The sequence below is a fragment of the Nomascus leucogenys genome, chromosome 4, assembly GCF_006542625.1.
Source record: "Nomascus leucogenys isolate Asia chromosome 4, Asia_NLE_v1, whole genome shotgun sequence".
Classification (NCBI taxonomy): domain Eukaryota; kingdom Metazoa; phylum Chordata; class Mammalia; order Primates; family Hylobatidae; genus Nomascus; species Nomascus leucogenys.
The window spans coordinates 13,934,157-13,958,614 of record NC_044384.1 but is presented as its reverse complement, the minus strand read 5'-3'; the positions used below and the strand labels follow the sequence as shown (position 1 = coordinate 13,958,614).

At 36.2% G+C, this 24,458-nt stretch overlaps 1 protein-coding gene across 2 annotated transcripts in view; it reads left to right on the top strand.

The window, feature by feature from the left end:
* Positions 1 to 24,458, top strand: part of CDH7 (cadherin 7) — a 130,075-nt gene that overhangs the window by 40,567 nt on the left and 65,050 nt on the right. For both annotated transcript variants that reach the window (XM_003264322.3, XM_030810289.1), the window contains exons 3-4: positions 15,995 to 16,289; positions 20,752 to 20,871. In XM_003264322.3, the coding sequence (XP_003264370.1) occupies positions 15,995 to 16,289; positions 20,752 to 20,871 (415 nt within the window). The remainder of the gene's footprint in view (positions 1 to 15,994; positions 16,290 to 20,751; positions 20,872 to 24,458) is intronic.

Genomic DNA, 24,458 nt, shown 5'->3' with positions numbered 1-24,458 from the left:
GATTTTGTAAAGAAAATAAGAGTAAGATAATCTTAGAAGATGTGAAGAAAACACATGCCGTAGCAGTAATAAACAAAATGCTGGCATTGACTGAAGCTGTCGTCATCACGTTTCTTTGAACAACACATAATATTCATGACTTCATGTGCTCCTAAGGAGCACATGAAAAGTGTAAGACTTTGATTTGGCTTTTCTTGATTTTTATTTTAGATAAGTGCAAAATATGAATAATTTTGCTATAGAATTTGATGCATTTGATTGTAGGAAAGCTGTGGGCGATATATTGTTGCTTTGCAAAGCCTGGTGCATTCCCAGGGCAGAAGGGGGAATATAGAAGAATAGAGAATTAGAAGTAGGAAGTAGGAGACAAGAATCAGAAATAGCACATACTATCAATTATAAGATGCATCTTTTTCCACATTTTGCCTTCCAAAATCAGGATGCTTGTTATGATAAATAACATTTTAAAGTGATAATACACAGTTTTGTTTTTCTTTTGTGGTAGTATGTAAGATTATGGTGTACATAGTCAATGAGACCATACCATTGAACATATTGAATACTAAGCTGATCTTTAATGTGGAAAGTTGTAGGGAACGATTGATGATTTTGTTCTAGAGAAGAATAGTTATGTGTTTTAATAAGATGCACATGACAATCATGTAATACTACGGATTAGAGATGTTGAGTAGGTGACCCTGTAAACATCTACAAGTCTTTTTACTATACAAAATACAAATTGCTATGCTGTTAATCTATGTGAGAAATAAAACCATCCTGATTCAGGGCAGTAATGGGTGGAGTGGAGACAAACAGGAAGGAGATTATTGAGCTATGGAGATGGAACATTGTGAATTGACAAACAGTTGGGGGTCGGGAGCAAGGGACAAGGAAGGGTCAGAAAAAAAAAAAACCTGAAAATTTAGTTGTTTTAAGTTCACGTTTTTGCCTTAATAATGGTTGGATTTTTCGTGTGGGGAAATGTAAGAATCCAAGCTCTTCTAAGTCTTCTCTTCTGAGAGGAGATGGGTGGGAGTGGAAATGGGCACACCCTGGCGGTTTAGTGGGTGAGAATACAGGCTTCATTGTTGGGGAGACCTGCATTCAAGTCTGTGAAATTATTGTGTAAACTTGGACAAAAGCCTGAATCCTCTTAATCATAGTTTTCTCATGTATAAAATTAGGACAATAATGCCTACCACAAAAGTTTGTCAGAAGAATTAAAGTTCCCTTTACCACAGTGTCTGACACGTAATTATGCTCAATAAATATTAGCTGTTAATTATTTGAATAAAAGAGCTATGAAACAATTTGTGAAGTGGAATGAATAAAATTCATGGTTGCAAATATGAAGTAAAGTAGTATAAGGAATAGAGAAATAGTAGTGATGGGATTTTGAATTAGAATGGATCAAGTGTGCCAGGAAATTTTCCATCATAATTTCATCATTGCTAAAATGTTCCCATTTCACATAGTACTGAAGTTCAGAGTCAACTCATAACAATGATTACTAATTTTTTTTGTATTTAACACATGTCCATTCAGTTATAGGATATGTTTTTAAAATTATAAGCAATGTAAAAGAAAGATGATTCAGTTGGCACTTTTTTCCCCCCACAGCGAAGGATGTTTTAGTTAATGGAAGCAACATTGATAATAGGGGAGGAAACACCCATCTGAAATTATGCCCTCTAGGAATGTTTCTCTATAATAATATCCCTCAGAAGCAGGTTTCTACCAGGAAATCATTATCATCCCAGTACTGCTGCAAGGAGTTTTGGGTAGTTCAAACTGAAATAGAATAATACATCTAAACTATGTATCTATAGTGTGACAGGAGGAAGTACAGAGAAAATGTATAACATTGTAAATCTCAGAGAAATGAAGAGCGAATGAACATTCTTAGTGTGTATATTTGTGATACTAATTGGATTTGTGCATGATATTAGATAAATTGCAAGTAAGTACCATTCATAATATGTCCTTTGAAATAAATGCACTTGTCCTGAAAATTGCATGTTCAGGTAACATATTATATTGAAACACTTGAAATGGTTTGGCTTTTTGTCCTTACCCAAATCTCATCTTGAATTGTAATCTCATAATCTCATGTTGTGGGAGGGACCCAGTGGGAGGTAATTGAATCATGGGGGCGGTTCCCCCATGCTGTTCTCATGATAGTGAGTTCTCACAAGATCTGAGTTTTATAAGGAACACTCCCCTTCACTCGGCCCTCATTCTCTCTCCTGCTACCCTGTGAAGAGTTACCTTCCACCATGATTGTAAGTTTCCTGAAGCCTCCCCAGCCATGCAGAACTGTGAGTCAATGAAACCTTTCTTTAAAAAAAATAAATAAATTACCTAGTCTTGGGTATTTCTTCATGGCAGTGTGAGAATGGACTAATATAATATCCTTTAAAGATATTTTGTGTATGTTCTTGACATAGATTTTTAAATCAAAATTTAGTTTCTTCTGTTGAATTATCTTAATCAAATTGCAAACTAGTATACACAAGAAAACACAGATCATCACTCCCAAGCATCCGGAAATAAATGACCTATTGTCCTTTTTTTCACAAGCCATTACTAAATAGACATTTTGAAATTATAGAATAAATTTTTTTTGGATACAGTAGTCTGAACATGTTCTAAAAACACTCCTGACTTTCCCAAGGTGGCATAACTACACAATTCCTATGTGTCGTGTTATAAATTATTTTAAAATAAGCCAACATTACACATCCAGAACTCAGTCCCCCATGCCTTGTGCAGTTCTTGGGATGTACAATATACATTAGGTAGCTACTACATATTTATTGACTGTGTTAATTATTGTAGTTTACCCACACTTATTTAGATGAGATGTACAGAGTTTTGGGAATAGAAGAGATCTTTAAGATCTCTTGGTTCAATCTATTTTGTAGATGAACAAAGTAAAGACCAGAGAAAGTACCGATGGCCCCAGGTTGTCCAACATCAGAGTGACACAAAGGCATGAGACCCCAAATCCCATGGCTGTCATGCACGTTGCATAACGCAGGCTTTGAAGCAGTTTTGATATGCTGACTCGCTTGAGCAATTCTAATGATGTTGCTGAAGAGGTTGTTTGATTCATCTTGAATCCCAGTTGTATGGATTAATAAATAATCGAATATACTTCTATATTTGATACTCATTTGGACAGAAGGAGTGAAGAGTCAAACTGCGAAATAAATGTAGCCATTAAGAAAATAGGAAACCTATTACAGTTTAAAAATCTAAACAGAAATTAAACAGCTTAAAAGCTAAACAGAATTTTGCAGAAAGCAGTCTTCCTCAAGCAATGGCGTTACTGATTCTTCCTTGCCTGTTCCTCAGTTCTGTGATGTGGTCGACTCTCTCCAGGTGGTGTTAGTGGTGGCCTCCTGTTAACACCAGAGCAACCAATATGCAAAAACAAAAACAACAACAACAACAACAACAAATCATGGCCAGTCTCTCCTAGCAAAACCAATATGCCTTTCCAGAGTCCATGGGATAATATTAATGGCTATTTGAGAATGTCGTATTCTCATATCAACCTAATTATTGACTTTATTGTGGTCATTGCCTGTTTCTTCCACCTTACTCTCTTTTTTCCCTTTTTCTTCCTATTGATTTCTGTCAATTTTATTACATTTCTTTATGAAAATGTTTATCCTTAGGGCATTAAGAACTGCAGTCAAGATTGTTAGTGTGCAGGAAAGCAGGGGATAGAAGTTTCTCTGGTTGCAGAGATGAGTCCCTGAGAGGCTCAGAAGAGACTTTGTTTTCCTCGTGTATTTCTAAATAATATTTTGCTTAGAGAAGAAAACCTCTCTTAGGCCACCTTAGGTCACCTGGGCCAGAGTATAGTCTTATTATTCTTTATATCTGCTCTATTTTAGAAGAGACAATTACATATCCCATGGAGGGTCTTGTTATATGAACCAGGTTTGTTTTTCATTTAGAAGCGTTAGTGTTTCAAAATTGAAATTATGCCAGAGACTTTTTGAGGTAAGCTTTTAAAAATTTGTACCTTCTCAGCAAATTATTTCAAACGTTCTGCAGACATGCTTATTTTCCCTCTTTTATAGCTAGTTAATAACCCTGTTTCTCCTCTGTCTTTCAAAATGATAGTACAATGGAAGAACATTTTCCTCAAACTTCTTCTGTATTTCTCTCTTCTTTTTAGGCCAGTGGCTCTTACCTTGGGTGTGTAATAGTTTGACCTAGGAAGCTTTTATAAATAAAAAACCTGGGACTATGGATGGATATTCTGATTGAATTATTCAGTAGTGTGTTCTGAACATCACAGCACTTGAGTGAACATAAGATACTCAACCCTTGGCATAGAGAACTAAGGAGGAGGGCATGCAAACTGGGTCACTGGCTTCCCTGAGCTAAGGCAATTTTGCTTCTTTCTCTTCTCAGATAAAAAAACACCAGAATGAATTCTTCATGTTCTTGGGATTGGTCCATTCACAGTGTGAAGTTTCCATAAGTCAAAGCATTTGAGAGCATGGAAAAATAAGAGTATGTCAGTTATCTACTGAAAGAAACAAGTGACACACTGCCTGCCTGGGGCTACAACTTTTATGAATTTTGCCATTTAACAGCCTCTGCTTCAGTGGCTTCTTCTTCTGATCAGCAAGTACATGTCTCTCAACAAATGACATAAATGTTCCCCTCTATTACCTGTGCCTCTGAAGGAGAGAGCATGGTATGCATGAGTACCAAGGAGCCAAGCTCTGTGATTCATTAGTTACTGAGTTGGAAATGTGTGTGCATGCTGCAGGTCAGGTTGCATAAGAAACAGACCTGGACCAGGGATTTGCCTGTAGGGAATTTATTGGAGTCCATTCTTGGAATAAACACTTGTGAGGCAGAAAAGAAGGAAATAGGACTGGGCAGTAAATGTTATTGAGCAAAGCAGCCTAGGACTTGGCTGACCTTGTGGGCACGTCAGGAGTAGGGAAGGGTCTTCATAGTTGTCCTGAGCTAAGGGGAGAAGGAGGAGCTTTAAAGGCTCACAGCAACCAATCATTGGATGTGGCCTGTTCTTAAGAAAGATGTGTTACCTTTGGTCAAGGTGGCTCTCTTCAACTGAGGACGCTTTTTGGAAAGGACTTAGCAGAGATGTGTTGGCCACCAGCACACGAATGTTTCATTTGGTGAGGCACGGAGGGGATCTGGGAGGCTTTCATGACATGCGCTGGAGTCAGCCCCTTGCACCACTCATATCCACTTGCTTCATGTAGTAAGTTCAGGAAACAGTTCCTGCAGAAATATGTTAGGCCCTGTTTCCTGCTGGAATTCACAAGAAGATTAAGAATCGCCAGGTTGCAAGTGGTACTCATCACATCCCTCTCATCTCCAACTCCTCCTTGGACAGGCTTTTAGACTTGTCCATTTGCCATTAAAATGGACAAGAGAACATCAAGAGACACTCTAGTGCCCAGATACTAACCATAAGGTAACAGAAGCCCACCTCCTCCTGATGATCAAGATAGGTTACACCTACGAGGATTGTGACACCTGTCCTAATCTACTGGTCCCTTGGTGCCAGGAGTCCCAAGAGAATGGGGCAGACATACCTTGTGAATCTGGTAGGGTCACCCTGCTGTAAGAAAGAGAAGCACACATCAACCCCCAGTGAGTCAATAGGGGTGAGGTAAGAAGGACAATCCTGGCTGGGCGTGGTGGCTCAAGCCTGTAATCCCAGCACTTTGGGAGGGTGAGGCCGGTGGATCACGAGGTCAGGACGTTGAGACCATCCTGGCTAATGAGGTGAAACCCCGTCTCTACTAAAAACACAAAAATTAGCCAGGCATGGTGGCGGGTGCCTGTAGTCACAGCTACTCAGGAGGCTGAGGCAGGAGAATGGCGTGAACCCAGGAGGCAGAGCTTGCAGTGAGCCAAGATCTTGCCACTGCACTCCAGCCTGGGCAACAGAGCCACACTCTGTGTCAAAAAAAAAAAAAAAAAAAAAGGGACAATCCTACTCTGATCCTTTGGTTCTTGGTCTTCAATGTTCTACTTACCCCCAGAAGCTGTGTGACATACCACAGTGAATACTCCCCAAATTAGCTTCTCATTCTTTTGGGTTTCCCTGAAACGTGAACTATGGCAAAAAGGAAATTGTTTGCCCTCTCTCTCTCATGAATGATTGAAATAGTTTTCGTGTGACTTAGAATTTAAGTATGGCCACTTTAAAAAATATATCAACATATGCTATTTTATGGGTACATAAATATACACTGCATACTTTTTCTTCTGTACTATTTTTAGTTAGAGAAGGGACAGTTCCCTTTAGAGTAAAATATATAAAACAAATCAAAACAGATTAAATTTTGTGTAACAACTCTAGAAGACATTTTATTTTTATTTTTTATTTTTTTGAGACGAAGTCTCATTCTGTCGCCCAGGCTGGAGTGAAGTGGTGCGATCTCGGCTCACTGCAACCTCCATCTCCCAGGTTCAAGTGATTCTCCTGCCTCAGCCTCCCGAGTAGCTGGGACTACAGGTGCGTGCCACCTTGCCCAGCTTATTTTTTGTATTTTTAGTAGAGACGAGGTTTCACCATGTTAGCCAGGATGGTCTCCATCTCCTGACCTTGTGATCCGCCTGCCTCAGCCTCCCAGGGTGGTGGGAGTACAGCCATCAGCCATCGTGGCCAGCCAACTCTAGAAGACATTTTAAATTCAATATACTTAAAAGTAATTAAGTATTTACAGCACCAATATTATTGATAAAAATCGCTTTGTGTGCTGATGGTGTTTCTGACCTGGAGTGCTGGTTGAAAATAGATTTCTGGTCCCAAATCAAAGAGATTCTAGTTCTGTAGACCTCAGGCAGAGCTCAAAAATTTGCATTTCAACCAACATCCCACTTGATGTTAGAAACTAGAAACCTACATACTAAATTTCACAAAATAATAAAGTGATTAGCAAAATAGGAGAAGATGAATAAATTATTCTATACTGTTTAATTTTTTTTGAGTTATTTAAATAGATGTTTACAGAATATAGGTTATAATATATGTATGTGATAAGGCCTCTTTTTATAGATCTCATGCCAAAATTAATTATTGTGTATTATACCTTGGTGGATTCTGTGCGTTACTCAGTCAGAGTATCCTTAGAAAGGAATTGATTTCATCTTTTAGTCAAGTCTATTCCTGGAAATCAAGTTCCTCCTTTCATTGTGAAACTAACTCTTAGGAGCATCCTTTTTGTCCCAACTTAAATATCATTTCTTTAAAAAGCGCTTCCCTGAACCCTGGGCTCAGCTTGGTTTTCCTGCCATATGATTTCTTGGTGTTCTTTGAGTGCTTTTGTGTGGTCACCAAAATTACAGTTATTTGTTCAACTTTCTACACTGACAGCATACCCCACTGTAAACTCATGAAGGCAGGGGCTACTTGATTCAAAACTTTAGGCTCCCTCTTATTACCCCTTCTGGTTTTCATCCACAAGCCCCAATAAGCCAGGCATATAGTAGATAGTCCACAGTTATTTTTAATAGGTGATTACTATATGTTGAGTGTGCAGATGAAGAAACAAACAGGCTAGATTCAATTTATCAGGACAATCTAGTTTAGGCATCGGGATAATGCAAATTGTATCCATCTAGTCCACATAATAGCTACTGTGCACTAGATGGTACTAGTTTTAACGTGGTACTTCAAATAACAGCTAAAGGGACACTTTTAATCTGTAATTTTTACAAAGATGCTAGAAAGGATGAACTAGACAAATACTAAACACCCAAGAGAGAATCATTGAGACCAACTTTTCTAAATATTACCGAATAGCCATGTATATGCACACTTTTGATGGATTTAGAGTAAACAGTCAGAGCCTCCTTACCAAGATCTAGTTAGTAAGTTTAAGAGTTGAATGGCTAAGTCACCATCTGTCCTCTTCTTGGCTAGCTCCTTTTTCAGTTTGCCCCCCTTGTTCTGTGTTATTTCTGACATTCTGTGTTTGTCCGTATCTTTTTCTAGCATTGGCTTCCATTAGGCCACATTGAACAAGTATTATTCTTATATTGGAATTGAAAAGATACTTTAAAAAATTCTCTCTTTAGATTATACAGGTGTTGACAGTTTCTCCCCTCAACCAAAGGCAGACTCTAAAATTTTATTCCTATTGCTTTAGCTGTTATTGTTGGTATTTTCTAATGGACAAAGCAGTGTAGTGCAGACAACTCCAAGAAATATTTTGCAGACACCTTATGCCATTGGCGTCTGCAACACATACGTGCATACCTTCTCCAAAATGCCAAGTACAAAACATTTGTGCAAGTCTTAAAGATGAGCTCTCAGATTGCTCTGCCTTCGTTGTGGTGAGTTTCTTCCAATCATCTCTAATGTTATGACAGGGAAGAAGTGTTAGATGGACTTTGCCTAGAAGCATTCAAAAGAGTTTTCATGTAGGGTTTTTATTCATGGGCCCAGTGCTTCTCAGTGGATCTGTGATGAAAGGCCAAGGGGTGTTTTGTTGTTGATTGTGTTTTTGTGCACACATTTGTTTTTTTAAGAACACACTATACTATTGTCACTGGATGCTAGTTTTGTAAAATGCAATAAAAATAAATTTTTTAGATGAAAAAATTAGTTCCCATTATTTTCATTATTGTATTTGGGTTCAATAGACATGAAATTATTTGGGGAGCTGATGATAACAGTTGCTAAGCCATTCCTCTCAAATTCTGTTTTTATCTTAATTCAGAAAAACAGACATCTCACTTTGAGTGGTGATACTTTTGCCTTGCTTATATACGTTTTCTGCTCAACCAGCCTCATTTTAAAAAGTAAAATTAAAAGTTCTTCTTTTGATAAAAAGCTTAGCCTCTCCAGGGGTTGCTTTTAAGTGCTTCTGGCCTATTTCATGGAGTTTACAACTAAGAGAGCAAGGTACTCTCCTATCTGGCGAGCCCTCAAGTAGAGAACATGAAGCATTCACAATTACACTAAGCGAGGATGAAGCCTCAGCTTCAATTTTGATCATTAAGAATTCGACTGTAGGCGGATTTCTTAAGTTGTGTGAGAGTTGTGGATCTGGCCTGGAGACAGCAATCAGAGGTAGGATGAGTGGGGTTTTCTTTAGGGAAGTGAATGTAGCTGTGTGGAATAAAGAATGCTTTTTTGGGTTGCTGTCTCTTGGTCCCTGATGAAAAAGCTGCGTCTGTGAACATGAAGCTCTAAGTAACCATGTCATAGGCACAGATCTATGTCCTTTTCATTCCAAAGCAGGACTGTTTTCCCTAAGGAATGCAGATAATTATATTACACCACTATATGGAAATATATTAATATGGATGGAAAATTTCATTTTACAAAATTACTTCCAAATGCATCTTTTTATTTTATCCTCACTTCAACATTCAAAGCCAATTGTACATTTACAGATATGGATCTATAACAGATGAATAAACTGAGACCCAAGCACCATCAAGACAGCACAACATGGAGCAGAATGGAGACTCAGTAGCCACACCTGGGGCTTCTTTGCATTGGCCTTCCAATCGGGCCATTCTGCTTCTAAGAAAATGGACCGTGATCCCCTAGAATGGCTGTTTGTCACAAGTGAATTACTGTGAACAAAAATTTTTCTGAGAATAAAAACTATGAGTAGTATTTTTTTCTTTTCATTTGTTACTTAATAAAATAAATGATGTTTAGGGCAATATTACCATTATCTATGCACTTCCTGAATTATATCTCTTTCCTTTATTCCTGTTTGTAAAACAATTAATATCTTCTTAAACCACACGTCTTCATTAGAGATGCTTTATAAGTAAATTGTGTTCCATTACCTTGAACCACAGTAATAATTATAAATTAGGAATACTTCAACCAGAAAGAAATGACTCATACATTTGTTTTCATCTGTAACATTTCTTCAACAGCTTGATAATTGCAATATATACAGTGGTATGTGGAAAATATTTATTAAAAGACAATAGAAAAGAAATCTTGTTTATAATATGTATATTCAGGCAGTTTTACTTCTTCCAATCGTTGTTTAAATGTACCTTCTATACTTATAATTTGAACCTTGAAAATTTTAATAAAATTACCCTGTATGGGTTCCGATAATCTGGAATACACTTTTATTCTTTAAAAGTGAGGAATCTATAATAAGTAAATCGGTGGTAAAAAAAAAAAAAAAAAAAACACACTTTTTACTTTGCCATCATTACTTCATTTTTTGACACAAATGCAATAGCAATAAAAGTTTTATTTATATTACAGTGTATTTTTCTTACTCCAACGTTCATTATAAGGAAAAATTTAATACAAAGCTGCAATTATTGTCATCCTTATTGCCAATAAGTCAGTGAGCATCACAGAGGCTTTAGTTCCTAGTTTCATTTATTAATGTTAAAGCTTTCACAATATGTATTATCTCTTTCATAAAATTTCACGTTATGTTTATAGATAGTCTTTTTGTGGCATGAAAATTTAGTATTTTTTTCAAAGGCAAAGACATCAAAAAGTGCAACTCTAACATTATAATAATTTACCTTTATGAATCCTATTCCACCGTATCATCTCAAGTAGTGGTCACAGTTATGCAAGTTCAAGTGTGAATATATTTATCTCCATTTTACAGGGTTAAGCTTTAGGTAGTAAAGACAAGGTCATCAGTAAGATCAAATAAGCAGAGTTTAAGAAGTACTAGAGGAAAGAAAAGTTGATTAATATACTGCATTGATTTTTTTTTTACCTTTATCTCCTAAATTGAGGACATTTTCCATTTTTAGACTTTTATTTAAGCAGATGGATTGAAAGTGGTAGACCAGGTAGTTCATATCATGCTTAATCTGGTTACACAGATGTAAAAAGATCACCAGAACAGCAGTGCGTTGCTCTTTTAGTTTTGGGCTCTACAATCTTAAATTTAAAAATAAGGTGGATAAAAATTTAATGAAGGCGATGGAGATTCTGACACCCAAGGACATGCAAGCAGGTTTCAACCCTCCCTTAACACACGTGTGTGTGTGTGTGTGTGTGTGTATTTATGGGAGAGAGAGAAAAAGGGAGAGAGAACTAGTGTATAAAAGCTGAGGAAACAGGAATAAGAAAGACGCCTGTTTCTACCAGGGCCCTGTCTCCTGGGGAACATAAACATGTAAGTGTGAAAGTACAAAATCACACACTAAGTGTTACCATGAGCAACAAAGCAAGGCATGTGAACTCCATCTAAGTGGTTCAGAGGATTATGGAGAACTAACCAGAGATACAGGATGTTTTTTGTTTTGTTTTATTTTTTTTCTTTAAAAAGCTATTAAAACTTAAATGGACAGAAATTGAAATAAAACAAATACTGCTATTTTACAAAGTGGATTATAAATTTACCAAATTTAATACAACAGACTTTATTAAGAATGTAGAACATAGAGATAAAAAGAACTTAGTTCTTAAGGAGTTTATAAATTAAAGTTGGATATAAAAATAACTAGATTTTCAATATAAAGCAGAATTAAATGAATTCTGTCAGAAATTGAAACAAGAAACTATGGAAAATAAACAGGACAGTTGTAAGACTTCAGGAAAAGGGAACTTGCATCGAGCTGAATTGGATGTCTCTGAGTGGGTGTGTTGGGAAGCATGGACATGCTTGCTATGCTCAGGCAGTGAGAATTGGTCCAGCATGCTTGGACCGTAGACTACACTGTGAGATGTGGGAAAAAGGGGCCTGGGAGATAGTATGGAGTCAGATTGGGACTCATGCCTAGAATTTTCGGTTAAATCCATAGACCATGGGAAGCAATTAAATATATTTGGTGAGCATGCTGAAAAGGCCAAAGAAGGAGGATCAAGAGTCAGCCAAGTAACTGTGCCATTCACTTTGAAATAACTTCAAAAGAGTTGAATTCTCAGCAAAGACGTACTTTCCATAGGCTCTAAAATGAGCATAAACATAGCAATAGATGCTTCCTGGAATTATCAGCCACAATTGGCTGGACCATAGGGAAGCTCCGGGCCATGCCCAGGGGCCGATCCATCATGAAAGTCCTTCAGAGCTAACATTGTTGTGCAAATATGAGATATTATGATATCTCAGTGTTATCTTTCAGCACTTATCAATAAAGATACTCTTGTGGACAAAAACATATTTAATGAGGAGTGTGATATAATTTAATATATGTTTTAGAGGAAATAATTTAATTATGACAGCCTAGACAATGTGAGTTATTAAAATTAAAAAAAAAATAATTGAGGTGTTTTGCAATAGCCCAAGTGAAAGGTTAGAAGATTCTGAACTACGATTATAGTTCAGAATGAATGAAAAAGGGCTCAGATATAATAGATGCATGGTGGGGGGTGCTCTATCAAGCAGGGCCTGATGGAACCTTAATGGATTATTCAGAAATTTATTTTAGGGTACATGTAAAATGTGATTTGCATTCATGGTCTATGTAGTTTATGAGAGTCTGATTGATATTTCTTACATATTAATACATGATGCTGACATAATGACACAAGATTTACATAATTGTCCCTCCTCCGCAGCTTATTTTTTGCCTTATCATGAGCTAGATTCAACTAAGGGTTCTATGCTTCCCACTTTTTGTGCTCATTTAAAAAAAAAAAATCTTTAAATAGTTACTTTGAAGTCAAAACAAATACTTTGAAAAGGATTTAGGAACCCAGGCAGTAAAGGTAAGTTTTTTCTGCTTATTAATAGAGATTTTTTTTGGTTATCATTTAGGCTAATCTCAGGTTCACATTTGCAAGGGTATCTGTGAGTAGAATAGACCTAGGTGATTCCTATTCTGCCCCCAAATAGGGCACAAATACTTGTCTTTGGTTGCGTTTTTTATTTTGTTTATGTACTTATTACCATCTCATAGGATCATAGTTTGTTTTTTTCTTGGTTAAAGGTTTTCACGGTGGAGAGTAACATTCTTCTGTTCAGGTTGTAATAGTTATTCTCAAAGGTGTCCATGCATGTGTGTGTGTGTGTGCGTGTGTCCGTGAGTGTGCACATGCCTACATAGACACTTGTCAACTTAAGAACGTGATTTGCTATTTCTACACTTGGCAACATTTCTCTTCTTTGCTGAGCATTCTTTTTCATCAAGGAGAGAGGAGTGTTTTACTAAGAGTGTGGATTTCACTCCACCTATTAGGATTAGTATAATGCACAAAGTCTCACAGATTAAATGTCTGAATGCCTCAGATAATTGTGTACCCATTTTAACAATTCAAAGTTGGTCAATTTTAACCACAGATGCTTACGGTAATTTTGCAAAGACACTGAGTTTAGACTCCAAGCAATTTTCTGCTTGTGAATTTTGGCAGTGGTTAGAAGCCTAGTGATGGTACCAGCTGGGAGAAAATTGTCAGCGATGGGAAGAATAGCAAAGTTTAGGACTTCTGAAACAGGATGTGTGTGTGGGGTGGGGTGGGGCACGGCTGGGGCATGGGTAGGTAATAGAAGAGAAAGAATTTGATTGTTGAATGATTGGAGAAGCAAGCAGTGTGAAACTTCTGCTTTTAAGTTCTTACTGCTGTCAGTAATGGAGAACAACTGACAACCCCGTAATGTTTAATAAAACGCAGCATCAGAGCTCAGGTTGAAGTTCACAGTCAGGGCTTACTGTGTGATTTTTCTTGAAAATAAATTTATTTTGTTTCTTATACTTGGAATACCACAGGGACATTGTAGCACCATGCCACGAAAACAGTGATCAGTTGGTGGGAATGAGGTAAATGAATCGTAAGGGCTTGTTCTATAAATGAAAGTCGTTAATGTGATTTCACTTTAAAAAAGCTTTGATTAAAGACATGACCCATGTATATAATTGATATTTCTTGTGGACTCCTGGATGTTCTTCTAACATTGCACGCCACTGTCAGCAGTAACGTGTAGATAAGTTGCCACCAGGTGCCGCCTCATAGGAGCACAGATGAGGGTGAGGGAGCGTTAGGAGAGCAGCACTGAGCGTTTAAGCGGCCCAGGGACTGGAAGCGTAAAAACAACTTATTTTCATCCATCATCTGCATTTGTCTTGGGAGTCAAGTTTTTTGCTATGTTCTGCTGAGTGTGGTGGAGTTTACTGTTATGTAATGGCAAGAAGGGACCCTTCTCATAAGTCATAAAATGCACACATGGAAACCACTAGAAGCACTGAGCTTCTTGAAGATTTGGGGGGTGATCAGGTGGAGTTGGTTGCATATTCCCTTCTTTCCTCAAGTTCCCCTCCTAGCACACAGCGCAGCAGTTCCTATCCTGGAGCCTGGATCTCATTATAGGGAGTGGGGATGTGGGCTTTAGACCAGCCTGCCAGTTTTCGTAATCCTGGATCTGCCAGAGAGTTGGCCAGGCCACTTCAGGCAGAGTTCTTAGCCTTTCTCGACCTCAGTTTCCTCATTTGTTAGTAGGATTAAGGGCAGATGTGAATACTGAATGAATTACTACATAAATAATGTTTTACCCATGTAACAAACCTTCACATGTACCTCTGAACCTGAAATAAAAGTTTTTGCTTTGTTTGGTTTTTAAAAAAAGAATGTTAAGCATAGTGACTGACATCTAGGAAGTTCTTAATAATTAAAACTATAATAATTCTCATATTTCACCATTTGTATTATAAATTAGAGGGAGATACATATATAATAGTAACCCTAAAAATGACTTAAAACAGTTAAATAATTCACAATAGTTGAAGAACACACCTTTTCCCTATACTGAATAAACATATGGCTTAGGATCCACTAGATAATTCACACTGAAAAAAGTTAAATTATAACTTGTGCCAGAAATTTACTTTTTGTATTATTTAGTCCTACAGAAACCAAAAGATAAATCAGGTATTCAAGTACTTGGAAGCAGAGGATAAACACAGCCATTACAGTGCAGGGAAAGAATCACAGAAATTCAAGGTACAAAAAGCTATGTCCTCAACAGCTACAGGGAAGGATGAAAATGTGCTTGTCCATACTTTTCTTGGTGTTTTTTTTTCATATTTTATATATCTTTAGCACCTTGTCTTTTAAAAAATGCAAACGTAGTTCTTAAGGGCAGTGAAAAGCTTCATTATTTGGTAAATTGGGTTTTTACATTCATATTAACCAAAGTCCAGAATGATGGCAGTTATAGGGGGTGAAAGATTGTTGAAATGACAGATGGAGTAGCGCGTTTCTCAGGTTATGAAGTTCAGGGAAATGTGTAATTACGTCTGAGTTTCCTGAGGTTCCTCTGTTCAACATTACGTTCTGACATACAGCAGGGACAGTTCCAGATGTGAAATGCAAATCGGGAGGTGCTGCCCTGCTGCTGATACTGTGCTTAATCATGCAAATCTAATGCGGTTCTTGGTGTGTCAAGAAAGGTTTTAGTTGAAGTCCCATGCATGTATTGATTTAAAATTCCTACTTGAGAGAGCAGTGTCATTTTCTTCAGCTGCAATTTTTAAAATACAGAACAGGATTTGGAGACAAATTTAGAGACTGGACATCCAGCCATACTCGTTGATCACAGAGTGTTAGGTGGGGACAGGGCAGGGAAGAGGGAGAGAAGGGCACCCTTAAATAATATGGGAGTTTCTAAGCATATTAAATGATATATTGGAACTAGATTTACAAATGTTCTATAGAAAGTTTCTTTGCTTGGAGTAGATCAAATCAACCAATTATACATGTTTACTGAATGCCTGCTGTGTTCAAAGAAGATGGCTAAAACTGGCAAGGACAGATCAAACACAAAATAACACTACAACCAGTTCCCAACTTTGGGACTGATATAAAATACCTTTGGAAATGAGGCTGTTTACAGGAAGAAATGAAATTGTCTTGCTCACGTGTACAAGCTGACACATTCTAATAGCCTTTCTGCTGTGCACAATAAGCGTTTGGCTTATCTTTCTAAGAACAATAAAATTTCATGTACTCCTGCCTGACATAAGAATTATTGTTACATATCTCCATATCGCTGACTCTCTTGTAAGTTAATCTCATCTCACATGAATTTTTCACCAGCTTCACTCTGATGTTGATAAAGGAGATGGTTCCATCAAATACATCTTGTCAGGCGAAGGGGCAAGTTCCATTTTCATTATTGATGAGAACACTGGGGATATTCATGCCACCAAGAGACTGGATCGTGAGGAGCAGGCCTACTACACGCTCCGAGCTCAAGCACTGGACAGGCTCACCAACAAACCTGTGGAGCCCGAGTCGGAGTTTGTCATCAAAATTCAAGATATCAATGACAATGAACCCAAATTTTTGGATGGCCCATACACGGCAGGAGTTCCCGAAATGTCTCCCGTGGGTAAGTAAAGAACACTCTGCTTTTGTAGCTTGTGGCTGATTTGAGGAGATTTGTATTTAAAATTAAATCGTCATTAAGTACTGAAAAAAAAAACGTAATAGTATGTGTGTATTAATTGTCAGTTAGGGTGAGGGGAACATTTGAGTCATGTTGGTGGCCAGTATCCATTAACTTAACTTATTAATTTATTTGTATGGAAAATTAGGAAATTGTTTTTATACAGCATTTCAGTGTTTTCAGGAAATTAATCTTACATTTTTTCAACTTGATATTTATTTATATTTTTAAATGATTACAGTGATGCTTCAGAAGTTAACAAACAGAATTATTCCACACACAGGCCAGTGATGATCTTTTACTTTTCTTTCCATGATATTAAGATATTGATTCATTGTTCTGAACATCTCTCTATGGCCAATGTATCAAGAAGGCCATCAATGGCTAGCCAGGCTAATATTTGGATTGGCTGATCTGTTTAATTGTAATGAGTATGCTTGAACCTACAAATGGCCATCCACATGCCACCACTGATTATTTTCAAATTTTAAGTTCAGGGACACATGTGCAGGATGTGCAGGTTAGATAGGTAAACGTGTGCCATGGTGGTTTGCTGCATAGATTATCCCATCGCCTAAGTATTAAGCCCAGCATCACTAAGCTACTCTTCCTGATGCTCTTCCTCCTACCCCCAACCCTCCAACAGGCCCCCGTGTGTGTGTGGTTCCCTGCCATGTGTCCATGCCACCGCTAATTTTAAAAAATTTCTCCAAAAACTTAAATGCATGAAAATTTATAGTGAATTTATAACAATGGTAAGGAGATACCCATTTGGAGATATCTATTTAAAAAATGAAGGTTTTTTTATTCAAGGCCTTTTGTCATTGCACCATTACTAGAAAGATACCTAGTAAAGCATTTCTAGTGTTTATTTATATCGAATAATAGAAATTCTCTTTTAAATTTCATTTATTCAAGTACTTTTGGAATAGTTTACGGCCAGTATGTAATTTAAGTGTAGGAAATCTTATTAAAAAAAAGTTATTAGACTGGATGAGAGATGGGTTGATTATTGCATATTTATTTCCTGCTCTTTTTAATATTGAAATAGGAAGTTTATTTAAAATGATAATGGAACTTGTATTTTATCACATGGGTATTTTAACCAATGTGATTTATTAAAAAAAAAAAAAGGTCATTTCATTCATCCAATCATGCAATCAACATACCTACGACACTGAGGAGTGGGGTTGCAAAGATGTGTATCATGTGTGCTCTTAAGGGGATCACAGTTTAGTGGCCCTAAATTTCTGTTCCTATTAGAAGAGAGAGGGGAAATTATTTGGGTCACCACCATGGCTCTAGCTGCTAGAGAAATACCAAATGACAAGGAGACAGAAGAATCAATGCTTGTGGCCAGGAAGAGTTTGAACCACAGTGGCATGATCTTACTATAATCAGCACGTATGTAAGCACTGCTAGCATTTCTGTGACCAAACAGGTGTATTCACACTTCCTCACTACCGTCCACACCTTCCAAGTGCTTCCTGCTGCTCTTGCTTACCAACAAGAGCAGCAGCAACAGTAACTGTTACAAGATTTTGGGAGTTTTAGAAAAAAGAAAGGGCACATTTTCCTCCCCAGATTAGTAATGTTTAGTAAAACAGGAATTTTTGAGATGTGTTTGAGCAATTCAATTCAACTTCATACTCCTAGGTCTCATGGACATTTTGGTTGTTCTTCATTGGCTTGCTAAGGTTTTCCTTTCCTACATAGAATATAGATATGTGAACTTTTTGATTTAGAAGCTAGTAGTGCACTGTTGTTTTGATTTTGATGGTACTCTGACACGAAACAGCATGACTATTATGCACACTTGAATAATGTATAAGTTAAATAAATTATGTTATTTAAGTGTGCACAATAGTCATGCTGTTTCATATCACAGTACCTTTTTATTTCTTTTCTTTTTTTTTTTTTTTTGAGATGGAGTCTCGCTCTGTTGACAGGCTAGAGTGCAGTGGTGTAATCTTGGCCTACTGCAACCTCCACCTCCTGGGTTCAAGCAATTCTCCTGCCTCAGCCTCCCGAGTAGCTGGGACTACAGGTGTGCACCACCACTCCCAGCTAATTTTTGTATTTTTAGTAGAAACGGGGTTTCACCATGTTGGCCAGGATGGTCTCGATCTCTTGACCTTTTGATCTGCCCGACTCAGCCTCCCAAAGTGCTGGGATTACAGGTGTGTACCTGGCTCATATCACAGTGCTTAAATAATTTATATTTAAGTTATATACTTGGCTGATTCAAATGGGTTTGGAATTTTCTTAGAGAATTATTTTCTAATGTCTTCAGGGTGTACTTGACACCAATTCCGACCACTAACTTAATATAAAAATTGGAACATAGAACATGGAATACCTAAACTACATAACATATGTCGTATGGACTTACAGTTTATCAAACACTATAGTTAATCAAAGTGCTTAAGTCTAACCAAGTAAAATAGCCATCAAATAGTATGATATAGACCATGCAAGCTTTCAGTGTTTAATATTCAGGGATCATTTTTTATTGGATGTTAACTAATCATAAAATTTTAAACACACTGGTAAGCCTTTAGGATACTTTATTTATTGCCAGAAGAACATAGACAGGCATGGAAAGCTTAAATTTATTTGTGAATATGTGTGTGTATCTGGTGTGTGTGTCTATATGTGTTAAATGAGATAATGAACTTTTCAGAAAAAAATGTCTTACTGTACACAGCCAAACTTACTGAAGTTTAGTTTTTATTATTTGGTTTAAAATTGTTTGCTTTCTTTTAAAATGAAGTTGCAAAATAATACTTAGGCATATTACCAAAATAAATATTGTAAAGCTGATACATATAGAGGAAAGAGAACATCAATGTAATTTATTATAACTTTTTAAATATTCACAATTTAATTCTTAAAAAGATTTAAAAATATGCATTATTTACCATCTTGGCCCTACCAGACATCCACAGGGCATAATCATCTAAGTCCATAAAATAAAAAACTTCAGGCTGGGTGTGGTGGCTCATGCCTGGAATCCCAGTACTTTGGGAGGCCAAGGCGAGCAGATCACCTGAGGTCAGGAGTTCAAGACCAGCCTGACCAACATGGAGAAACCTCGTCTCTATTAAAAATACAAAATTAGCTGGGCATGGTGGTGCACGCCTGTAATCCCAGCTACTCAGGAGGCTGAGGCAGGAGAATCACTTGAATCTGGGAGGCCGAGGTTACGGTGAGCCACGATTGTGCCATTGCACTCCAGCCTGGGCAAGAAGAGCGAAACTCCGTCTCAAAATATAAAATAAAATAAAATAAAATAAAATAAAATCTTCAGGATTTAAAGAATAGTGCTATACACTTAACTTTTATAATTTCCACGTAATTTTAAAGAAAATGTAATTGGCAATGAAATATATATAGAAAATAAAGCGGATTTATAGCAAAGTGGGCATTAATGACTTGCTTAAGGCATTTTGAAAGAGATATTTACATAGAAATCAATCTAAAAATATGTTTGCTTTAAAATGTCATATTCAGGAAATTATTTGAAACAAACTAGGACCTTAAATAATACATAAAGAAAGGGGCTTGTTCCATATTTAAAAAATAGGATATTTACTAAATAATAGTATATAACTAAATATATAAACTAAATAAACATGAGTCTCTCTAATATTTTAAAGATTACATTCCAAATGGAAAAAAAAGACAAACAGATCAGAAGAAATGCTTTCCATATTGAATGTGTGAATATATAGTAAATGAAGAAAGAATACAACATTTCATCATATAACAAAGAAAAAACTATTGATGCAATTTTTAAAGTTTCCACGGCTTTCCTCTTTCATTTCCTGTTTTGTTTTTAAATCAATTGGCAGAGAAAATTTAAAAAAAAAATCCCAAGGAGATAGGGTAGCCACCTAATATACAGTTAGGTGCGTCAAATATTCTTTGTCAATTAATGACATTTTGATTTCTATCTGGATCTTCTTAACTATGACAGTTGTATACCTGCAATGATTCAAATGTCCAAGATGCTGTTGTCTTGCTGCTTTCTAGACAGTGATTGAGTCTTAGAGAAGCTGCTCTTGATGAAAATATATTACCTGAGCCCAATCGATGAGACACCTAAAGTATCAGTCCCATCCAGTTCAGAGTATATCCCAGCCTAATGTGCATCATCGATGGTATTTTTTTTTGCCAGAATATTTTCTTATCCCTTAAATATTTCAAGAGTTGTGTAAATATTTATCATCTCTTTGGGGCTGGTTTACTTAAAAAAATACTGTATCAATTTTTTTATGTGTCTTGAAAAAGATAAATGAAAATTTTCAAATAAGCTTAATGTGGAATCAGTAACGTTTTGTAAGTTTTTTGTTTTGTGGCATTTGAAAGTTTTTAATTCAGTGGTTTTGGGATTGGCATCTAGGGACCTCAGTGGTACAAGTGACAGCGACGGATGCTGATGATCCTACATATGGCAACAGTGCCAGAGTGGTCTACAGTATTCTGCAAGGACAGCCATACTTCTCAGTGGAGCCAAAAACAGGTAAAAATTGAAATGTGACATTCTTGTAAAGTCATAATTTGTTGCCTAGAATTAATATTATTTCTAAATATAGTTGACACTAATAACATACCATTTTATTATGCTTCTCTCAATATGTCTACTTCGGTAAGCATCATATTATTGAGGATTTATCACCGTTTAAAAATATTTTATTCATCAGTATCTTAACAAAATTAAAAATAATGCTATATATTCAAAAGTATTTCAGCTTCTATCTCCTGAATGCTTAAGAAAATTTCGATTGTTTACCTCAGAGTTTTACTTGTATTTTGTTTTGTGTTTTCATTCACATGGAAAATTATACATGGTAATCTTTATATCTCAAGTAGAAACCTCTCTACCATGTAGTATAATAGGTGATACTTTCAGTTTATTCTTCCAGATGATATTTTTCTCAGGGAAATTAGTTTAAACATAACAATTAGGGTGATGATCTGCCAGATCAAAAACTAAACTAAATATATATATTTTTTTAATTTTGGGGAACAATTTTTACTGAGTTGAAAAGTGGTATGGATAGAATATGTAGTTGGTTTGTTCTGTTTTGCTTTTACGTAAGCTGAAACTGTTTACATTAAGGCTATAACATGGGACATTGTTATCTTGGTTATTAATTGATATTTTAATGTATTCAGTTTTTCTGGTCCTGTGTGTGTAGGGAAGGGCAGGTGGGTGTGAATATTAGTGGGTGTGTGTCACTGATTTTTTAAATCACTGTGAAAATCCACATTTTCTCTTTTAAAAAATAATTTTGCCTTTATCATGGAGTCAGAATTATTCAAATATATACATTTATGATTATGAATACTCATTAGTACCTGTAATCCTAAATGAATATTTTAATGCCCTTGATCCTGTTTTCCATATTTAACAAAAGGGCAGAATTAATTTATTCTCAAATCACCGTGGGGATAAATGTTTTGGACACCTTTTGAGAATGACCGTTGTAATGTGCATGAACAGAGAAGTAAATTCAATCTTAGCTCATTCATTAGAGCTTTCATAGAGATAGAATGCATATTTTATACCAGTGTAGTGATAGGGCTTGGAAACCACATGGAAAGTCTAGTAAGGAAGAAACAGTCATGATTAAGCAAGTATTAAAGGAGAAGTAAATGAAAGTATTTGATTTATGATATGAATCCTGTGACTGGAAAGCGTGCTTCTGTTTGACTGAATGATAGATCTGAGAAACCTAAATTCAAACACCCACCTCTTCCCTTCTATGCCTACTCTTGGCAACCTAAAAAGACATTGACAAGTTTCTGACAATTTGCTCACAATCATACACTCCTGCCTTATATAACTTGTCCAAAAATAGCATGTATTAAGTCCAAGGATAAAATATTTTTCTGCTACTAATGATTGGCTTGTGATTTTGGCTTTGCTGCAAAATAACAGGATTTGCATATAACCCTATGGAGATAAAGCCTTACTGGCTGATCAACTAGACAATGGTATATGTCTTAGGATTACATTATTAATGCTTCAACCCTGATTTTAATTTCAGAGTTGAAAGGATTGTGTGTTATAAGAGAAGAGAAAAGTTTAGTTTAGTTCTTCTTCTCAATTTCTAAGAAAATGACATGGCTAAAATCTCAGAGCACAAATTTCATCTATAGCACTATTTACAGGCTGAATGACCAGAGGGTAACTATATTTTCTGTGTCAATTTCTCCTTCCCCCAACCTAGAATGTGAGTAGTTGCAAAACCCAGTGTTGACAGTTGACTTTAACAAGCAAGGTAGCATGACACTGGAAACAAGGTAAAGCAACATTCCCTTGAAACTTCTCACCACCTAATTTCATAATGTCCCAAATTTACTAGGAGATTATGGACATTACATTTATTCCATTAAACATACTTAGGAGTATTCTAAGGTGTATCTGTTTATTTTGTAACCTGCAAGCAAACAGATACCTTTTTTGGATCTGTGTGATATATGGGAGGATTGGCTACCTAATTCGTAGCTTAAACTGAACATGCAGGTCCTTTGTTCTTAAATGATTAAGGATTTAAATACATCATCAGCAGAGCTTTAAACTGAGTACAGGGTCGGAATGACGGCACAGGTCATCTAGCCATGAAGCAAGCTCTGGAAAATGGATTGAGTGTTAAACATCATTTGTCATTTAGGAGTTCTTTTTTAGACATAGGAAGTATGACTACGTGGTGGCTGCATTATATGTTGTATGCATATCTATTACATCATAATTTTATGTAAGAGGTATTGTCATAACAAGTGACCCCTTCCAACTACACCCTTCCCACACGCCCGGTTCTCATTCTATGCAAGAGTGCTGTCTCTTTTGAAAGCTTGCTGAGAGCATCCCCCACAGGTTGCAAAAAGAATCCCCTTCTCAATGACTCTTCATTTGCTGCCAGCACTGGAATTCTTTGTTGTTCCAGAAGCTTCCAACTTTACCACTTCACTGTTGTTGGTTCTTCTTCATCTTTATATAGCTCTCTCATATCCACCCTACAGATAGACAAGCCAAATAATACAGAGCTTAGGCACACAATTTAGAAAGAAATAGAAACTCATTAGCAGATTTTTATCTTAAGTGTAAAACAAAATGAGCATCCAAAAACTTTTGTGATTTTGTTTTATAAATAGGTTCCCCCTCCCAAGAGTTTTCTCAGCTAATCAGTAACATAGTTTCTGTATAGCCAGGGCTGTGCATTTCTTTCATATTTGATTTACTGATAAATGTCTGTAATAAAAGTGTCATGCTTGATTTTATTGCCTATTATATGAAATTCATTTATAATTTGTATTGCAGTAAACTATTATCATCAAAGGATATTTTTAAAAATAGAAAGCAAGCCTGAAACATTTGTGCTCATTTTAGTTTCTAAGTTCCTTTGAAATTTAACTTTCAAGGATCATGAGTATTTTTTTTAATTTGAAACTTCTGTATTCAGGATCTATTTCCTCATGCATCAGTGTCTACATTTGCAGGAAAGAGTGTTGCTTGACCCCAATCTGTACTCATCTCTGAAATTCTACAAATGTGTAACACAAGACTTCACAATGTCTTGTGTTACAAATTGCACTCGTAATAGAGTATTTTTTAAATATAAAGTGGTACATTTATTTTCACAATGCAATTCAAGTCTCAAAGATACACACACCTAAGAATGTCTATACATCCCATTCTCCATTTCATTTCTAATTTACTTTTAGTTAACTTTGTATGCTATAAGGTTTTGAGTTTTTTTCTTTTTTAATTTCAATAGTTATCAATATGTTACAGAATGAATTGGGTTAATAACAATTGGTGAATTGCTCCAACAGGAGCTCTCCAAGGGAAAGAAGGTGGCAGTTAGGACTCAGAATAAATTTACAAAAGTGATCATTGTTATTCAGTCAGAATGTGCATGGGGGAGTACTTCTCACCTATAACATAACAGCTGATTACATTGCATTAAAATATTCAATTGTGTCTTTAATAGCAAAACATCATATTGGAAATTTTTTCCTGAATATGTACTATATTTCTAAACATCATGTAATATAACACTCATTGATATAATGTAAAACAGAATAAGCAAATATTGGTCA